Raw genomic sequence first — 7378 nt, 5'->3', positions numbered from 1 at the left:
CACGAACACAGCTCACTGCTGCTTCCACCTCTTGGGCTCAAGTGATCCTCCTGCCTCAGTCCCACAAATAGCTGGGCCTACAGGTGTACACTGCCACCCCCAGCTGAATTTTTACTTTTGCAGAGATGGGGTTTCACAGTGTTGCCCACGCTGGTCTCAAACTCCTGAGCTCAAGTCATCTGCCCACCTTGGCCTCCCAAAGTGCTGGGATTACAGGCCTGAGCCACTTGCTCCTGGTCTATATACAGTGTTTCCACTTTAGAACACTTTGTATCAAAGCAGCAATACCTTGTTTTAAGCCTGAGTAACTACTTACCTTATAATTAAACCAGTTATTTTAAAAAAGTTACAAAGTAAAAGCAGCTTCAGTGGCCTGCAAATAAAGCCAAGGCAGGAAACGTCTTCTCTAGGGTGCACCCAGTCCTGGGCAGGGCCTCGAGCTCTGGTGTGGCCAGCCTGCAGGACACCCAGCCCGTTCTAGCAGGAGAGGAGTGATAGGGAATTAAGAGGCCAAACCCTGGGTTGGCCCCTTGGCCCCAGAGCCAAGGTCCACTGAAAAAGCCAAGGGCCCTGAAGAAAGGCAGGGGAATTAGGAGCCAGGCCCTGCCTCCCCGCACCTCTACTTTGACTGCAACCTTCACCAAAAAACGAACCCCAAGGCCAAGGCTCTGGTTTCCTGGACCCAGAGTCTGGGTGGAAGTTCCCAACCCACTTATGGCCCAGGAAGGGAGACTTACCTTTCCCTTGCAGGGTACTTGCCTCCCGCCCATCCCACCCTCCCACCTTGACTGCATTTGGAGGGATGCCCAGGTCCCCAATCCACCCCCAAAACCAGCAGAACCCTCAAACAGAGTCGCAGGACCGCTCCCCTGAGGTTTAGCATCAGTCTTTAATGCTGTCGCGCTGCATTGACAAGTCACACACTTTGGTCTCATGTTGGCAGTGGCAACTTACAATGAGTCTAAAGGTCTGAGCACCAGACTGGCCTCCAGTGAACAGACATTTGTTCCAACTCCCCTTCCCTCCCCAAGATTTCTTCAGAATTTCATTATGGCCCTATACAGAGAGCAGTGGCTGCCGGGGACAGGTTTTATTTGAGTGTACACCAACTATACATGGAATTATAAAATAACATATTTACAGACGTTCCACAGTGCTCCTGTAATCAGAAGCAAAGACCCTTTTATCAAAAGGGATTATATCTAGGGCTGTGCAAAATTCAAAAGGATCAGATCCTTTTGAAAGAGTCCATAGTCCATGAAACAAAAAATTACCTGGGCCACTGGGAAGCCCCAGGTGTGCCAAGATTGCCTTACAGAAATGGAGAGTGTGACCCACAAAGTGAGGACATTCAGCTTCACTACAGCCAGAGGTCAGGAGGGCCCTTGCTGGGGCCAGGCTCCCAGACACTCAAGGCAGAGGTGGCTGCACTTGCTGGAGTCACTTGCTGGAGGCTGGTTCCCTTGGTCCTGCTGGAACAAGAGGTATTGCTTGTGGGCGCCAGCCAGGCAGTTCTGCAGGAATAGTTTAGGTTCTCAATTTGAGATGGCCAAAGAGAGGACAGAATTCTCCAGGGGAAGAGCAAGACATGGGAGACAAATACAGAATAAATCACGAACTGATCACACAACAGAAAACAGAGGAGTGTACAGGATCTGGGAACCAAGACAGCAGGTCGACATTATCTACCAGTCAGAAGCAAAGGGACACAGAGAGATCAAGTCTAGCTGCTGGTCTGCCTCTCACCCCTGGACAGGGACTGGAGGAGGAGGATGTGGGCCCATCCCGGGAGGGCTGCCAGACCCAGTGGGGCAGACTGGAATGCCTTTTCCTGCTGTTCCCACCACCTGATGCCCTATCGCTCGAAAAACCACTTTAGTCTAGTGTACGACTTTGAAAGATTGTAATATATGCTCTGGAAAACATTCAGCAGTATGAAAGTCCTCCCTGGGCCCTCCCGCCCTCTCATGGTCCACAACTGGTAGAAAAGTCCAGAAATCCTTCAGCTCTGGAAAGGTCCCTGGTCAGTCTGTGGGGAGCTCTGGCAGCTATATTGGAAGGACCTGCTCAAGTACGGTTCTTGATGTCTGGGGAATCCTTTCGGGGAAGATCACTTCAAATTCAATAATGAGGTCCCCACGTTTCTCGGGCGTTTTGGGGAGGGGGAGGCCTTCTCCAGGAACTTTTCGGCGCATACCAGGCCTGATGACATCTTTGAATACGACGGGTATGGTCCTGCCGTCCAGAGTGGGGACGTTCACTGTGCAGCCACACAGAGCCTTGAAAAGCAAAGGGATAAGCATTAGATGGAAGCTGGCTCAAGAGGCTCAGCTCTTGCCCAGAGACCATCTGGCATAGAGTAAGACTCATCAGGCCTCTGCAGCCAACACCTGGCCCCCAAATCTACATGTCCCCACCATGAAAGCTCCAGAACAGCACCCTGATCAGTCCTGTTCACTGTTGTGCCCCAAGCCTGGCAAGCGCCACACACCCAACACATATGTTCAGCAAATCCTAAATAAACTGCTTCAAAGAGCTGCCATCGCTCTCTACAGACACCGCCCCACCTGGCACCTTACCTCCCGGAGGCTGATCCTGGCAGGATAAATAACATCAGAGCCATCTCTCTTAAAGATATTGTGTGGCTTGTCCTTTAAAACAAAGACGATATCAGCTGGAATGTTGTTGGAGGTCTGGTCTCCTTCCTTGGGGAAGGTGATTTTGGTCCCTTCTTTCCACCCCTTCTTCACTTCGATGGTCAAGATTTTGTCTTCGTTTCGAATGCTCTTTCCGTCGGGGTTTAGCCGCTTGTGGGAGATTTTCATCTTCTTGGTACAACCGCTATAGATCTCTTCAAGGGAGACTCGAAGGTCGTGGGTGACTGGGGGATCTTGCTTCTTTCGGGTGGGCTCTTGGGAAGGGCGGGAGCGGCCAAAGTTCACGTTGGTGAAGCCACCCATGCCCATAGGGAAGCCAGAGAACGGGTCATCAATGTCCATGCCTTCCTCCCCGTTCCGCTGCCCAAAAAAGGTGTCAAAGGGATTTCTGCCACCGAAGAACTCAGCAAACATGGCATGAGGGTCTCCATGGAACGTGTAGCTGAAAGAGGTACCATTGGCACCACTGCCGCTACCGCCACTGGGGCCACTGCCCTTTAGACCTGAAAAGCAGAATTAGAAGCAGTCAGATGGCTGAACAGCAGACTCCCTCTCGAGCTTCCCTTACGGGGAAAAAAAGCTTGGAAGCCATGGGGGAGGAACTTTTTTTAGCCTGCCAGGGGAGAACAAAGAAGAACCCCAAGCTTCTACCTCTCACTGCAGCAGCAGAGACGCCCCCCCACCACCAAGTACTTCCGCGTAGCCTGACAGTGGAAAAGGACTCATGCGGTGAGGTGTCCACCTACAGGTGTCACCTGGGCCCTGCCACTCCTGGACTGACCCATCCTTCTGGCAATGTCACCAAGGGATGGCTAAAGACACACGGTCCAGGGTCGGCTTTCGGTATTTACTTTCAACATTTTAGGACTACTGATGTGTACGAAGAATAAAAATAAGGAAAAAAAAAAGATGGAGAGTTTTTAAACCCTCACACTAGCATTCACTGTCACCATCCTGGCATAAAAAGTCAGTTCCAGATCAAGCCCAGAAGCCAGCCTGAGTCATCAAGGGGCACAGGGACCAAAAGCCCCGCTCTCCTTCCCCTTCAACCCCCAGGCGGCCCAGCTCTCCGCACCTAGGCGGCTGCTGCCTCCTGCGTGCCCGGCCGGGACCAGGTCATCACTTCCCGGAAATCATCCCAGCCCAGGCCCCAGGCCCGCGAGCGGGGTCGGCGCCTGCATTTACAGCCCCGCGCACCGCAGCTGAGCCGGAGGCGCCGCCCTGTGGACCCCGCCGGCTAAGCCCAGGTGAGCCCGGGTCCGCAGCAGGCTCCGCCGTGCCGTCCCCGTCGTCACCCCCGGCTCCTCTACACCCCTGCACCGCACCCCGGGGCTGCTCGGGGCCGCGGGAAGAGGCGCCCGGGGAGGGGCAGCCCCAGACATGCTAGAAGCTTCTGGGCGAGCGGCTGGGCCAAGGCTCCTCCTCCCACCGCACGACCGCCAATCCAAGGGCGGAGGCCCGAGCGGCCGGAGGGCGGGGCAGCTCGGCCCCCGGGCCCGGGGCATCCTTCCCGGGGGGCCGCCGAGAGGGGCCGGTATGCCTCGGTTTCCCTGTCAAACGGCGGGACCGCGCCCCTGGCGGCGCGCACACACCTTCCTCTCCGTAGCGGTCGAAGATCTCGCGCTTGCGCGGGTCGCTGAGCACGTCGTAGGCCTCGGCGATCTCCTTGAACTTCTCCTCGGCGCCAGGCTCCTTGTTCTTGTCCGGGTGGTAGCGCAGCGCCTGGCGGCGGTAGGCCCGCTTGATCTCCTCGTCCGACGCGCCGCGGGCCAGGCCCAGCGTCTGGTAGTAGTCTTTGCCCATGGCCCCCCGCTGCGGCCCGCCGACCCGCTGTCGCCGTCCCCCGGCTCCGCCGCCGCCGCCCGGTCCTGGACTCTATATACCCGTCCGGCGGAAGCTTCCAGAGCCCGCCAGCCCCCTCCAGAACCTTCCGCCCCGCCCCCCCGCCCGCGGCGCCGGCCAATCGCCGCCACCCTTTCCGCGACAAGCGACATCCGGGGCGGGGCTTTGCCGTCAACGGCTGCCCGCGCGGGGCCACGCCCCCTCCCGCTCCGCCCTCGACAACGCCTCCCCGCGGCGCGCGCACAGGTCGGGGGAGGCCCCGCCCACCTTCCGGGACGAGCCAATCGCGACCTTCTTTCACTCTCTGCACCGCCCCAGCGACCCTGCGTCCCGCCCTCCGCCTGGGTCAGTGGGCCAGGAGCCGTCTCGAAGGTGATGTTCCGGGAAGGGGTGGGGCCTGGGACTACCCTGTGCTTTCCCCAGGAGGTGATAAACCTTCCAGCGCTTGTCTCGCGGGACCTGTGGTGGGCCTCCGCTGGGTGACGCCAGACGAAGTACCTAACCCGAGTCTGCCTAACCCAAGGGTCTCTTTCTTTCTACAATATGGCAATAAGAGAACCTGACACGGAGCCTCACGACTGTAATTTCCATCACTTCCTGAGGCCAAGACAGGAGAATCTCTTGAGCCTAGGAGTTGGAGACCAGCCTAGGCAACATAAGGAGACTCCGTTTCTTTTTAAAATGAACAAACAGGCCGGGCGCGGTGGCTCACGCCTGTAATCCCAGCATTTTGGGAGGCCTAAGTGGGCGGATCACTTGAGGTCAGGAGTTCGAGACCAGCCTAGCCAACATGGGGGAAATCCTGTCTCTGCTAAAAATACAAAAATTACCCGGGCGTGGTGGCACGCACCTGTAATCCCAGCTACTGAGGAGTCTGAGGCCTGAGAATACCTTGAATCGGGGAGGCGGAGGTTGCAGTGAGCCGAGATCCCAACACCGCACTCCAGCCTGGGGGACAGAGCGAGACTCTGTCTCAAAATAAAATAAATAAACAAAATAAGTAAAATAAAACAAAATGAACAAACAATCCACCAACGCTATTCTCCCAACTGTGGGGAGAAGGATGTTGGGACAGAAGACTGCCTCTGTTCTCACCTCCTAAAGCGAGGTGAGGATCTGGACGAAAGCTCACCTCCCAAGGTCCTCCCAGTCCCGCCTTCTTCACTTTACTGCTCTCTCAAGAGCACTTGCTGCTAAATTAGAAACTGATTTTGTTTCTTGGCTTTCAATGTGTCCTCCGTCCCAGTCTGAGATCGCCACCTGGGCAGGGTCCAGGTCCTGTCTGCATTGGGTCTCCAGTGCCTGGAATGCAGTGAGAACCTCATAAACAGTCCCCGTTCTTACACACGTGCTTCTTTTTCTCCCCCAACTACCTTTATGATCTGGCGGGGACATAGGTGTATCACACACCTTTCAAGGCCTCTGTTTCCTCAATTGTAGGCAACATGATCGCGTTTGGCTCTGAAAGTCTGGCGTGCCTCGGTCAAGGACAGGGCTGATGGGAAAAGGAGGCTCAGAAAGGGGTTCCACCTAGGAAGGGCCCTGGGAAGTGAGGGAGGTTCCTGGAAGAACTGCCTGGGAGGTCAGAGCCATGTAGCACTGACTCTGGAACCAGATAGCTGGGCTTATTCCTGGCTCCAGCATTTCCCGGCTGGGTAACCTTGGGTTAGTTACTTAGCCATTGCTGGCTTCAGCTTCCTCATGGGCACAATGAGGAATGAGGATAGCAGTTGTGCCCACATCATGAGGGCTTTGAAGTTTACATGAGTCAACATTTGCAAAGTGCTCAGAACAGACATGGCACAGAGGAAGCATTGTCAAAGAGGTGACTAACCATTTTCTTAGTGGTGGGTCCTTCAGCCATCACCCCATTCCTGGCAGTATCACAGCTAGACGCTTCCAGTGACAGCTGCCCCTGGGCAGACAGGGACTCCTGAGGAAGAAGACCATCCTCCTGCCTCCCGAGGCGGGAGGATCGCTCGAGCCCAGGAATTTGAGGCTGCAGTCAGCTATGATTGCGCCACTTGCACTCCAGCCTGGGTGACAGTGAGACCCTGAGCCTCCCCATAAAAAAGTTAAATACTTATCAGGAGCATCATGGCGGATAGTTACATAAATAACTATCAGGAGCATCCAGCAGGTGGATCTGGTTCTCTCTGCCCACTCACTGACCTCTGAGGTAACTGCATCAGCAAGAACTCTGGACTAGAACTGGGCAACCCGGGAGGATGGGGCTGAAATTCCCTAGACATTGAGAACCATACTTGAGCAGGCGTCCTGAAGCAATTATGGGGAGAGAGAACTTGATATTTTTTAAAAAGTTACTAGGCTGGGCACAGTGGCTCATGCCTGTCATCCCAGCATTCTGGAAGGCTGAGGCGGGAGGATCGCTTGAGGCCAGGAGTTCCAGCCTGGGCAACATAGTGAGACCCCATCTATACAAAAAAATTAAAAATAAAAAAATTAGCTGGGTGCAATGATGTGGGCCTGTAGTCCCAGCTACTCAGTGGGCCAAGGCAGGAGGATCGCTTGAGCCCAGGAATTTGAGGCTGTAGTCAGCTATAATTGTGCCACTTGCACTCCAGCCTGGGTGACAGTGAGACCCTGAGCCTCCCCATAAAAAACTTAAATAACTATCAGGAGCATTATGGGGAAAAACCCAGAGCTTGTGACTTTATACTTACAAGCTATTATTATTATTTTTTTTTTGAGACGGAGTCTCACTCTGTTGCCCAGGCTGGAGTGCAGTGGCTGGATCTCAGCTCACTGCAAGCTCCGCCTCCCGGGTTTACGCCATTCTCCTGCCTCAGCCTCCCGAGTAGCTGGGACTACAGGCGCCCGCCACCTCTCCCGGCTAGTTTTTTGTATTTTTTTTTTTT

The 7378-nt window shown here is 55.0% G+C and overlaps 1 protein-coding gene across 1 annotated transcript; it reads right to left on the bottom strand.

Annotated features, from left to right (window-relative positions):
* Window positions 1-870: 870 nt before the first annotated feature.
* On the bottom strand, window positions 871-4675 carry DNAJB1 (DnaJ heat shock protein family (Hsp40) member B1). Its single transcript, XM_010361566.2, has 3 exons — window positions 4250-4675; window positions 2580-3160; window positions 871-2279 (listed from the first exon to the last, which is right to left on the bottom strand). Exons 1-3 carry the CDS (start codon window positions 4458-4460, stop codon window positions 2049-2051), a joined length of 1023 nt encoding a protein of 340 aa, XP_010359868.1. The 5' UTR covers window positions 4461-4675; the 3' UTR covers window positions 871-2048.
* Between the last annotated feature and the right edge of the window lie 2703 nt (window positions 4676-7378).

The sequence above is a fragment of the Rhinopithecus roxellana genome, chromosome 8, assembly GCF_007565055.1.
Source record: "Rhinopithecus roxellana isolate Shanxi Qingling chromosome 8, ASM756505v1, whole genome shotgun sequence".
NCBI classification, from domain to species: domain Eukaryota; kingdom Metazoa; phylum Chordata; class Mammalia; order Primates; family Cercopithecidae; genus Rhinopithecus; species Rhinopithecus roxellana.
This window is presented reverse-complemented; position numbering and strand designations above follow the sequence as displayed.

What these genes read in the sequence shown, in the direction of transcription:
- DNAJB1 (XM_010361566.2), bottom strand. Translation starts at nt 4,460, where the DNA reads ATGGGCAAAGACTACTACCAGACGCTGGGCCTGGCCCGCGGCGCGTCG. An exon ending in CGACCGCTACGGAGAGGAAG is followed by an intron (nt 3,161 to 4,249) that starts GTGTGTGCGCGC and finishes TCTGCTTTTCAG; the next exon opens with GTCTAAAGGGCAGTGGCCCC. An exon ending in CCAGGATCAGCCTCCGGGAG is followed by an intron (nt 2,280 to 2,579) that starts GTAAGGTGCCAG and finishes TTGCTTTTCAAG; the next exon opens with GCTCTGTGTGGCTGCACAGT.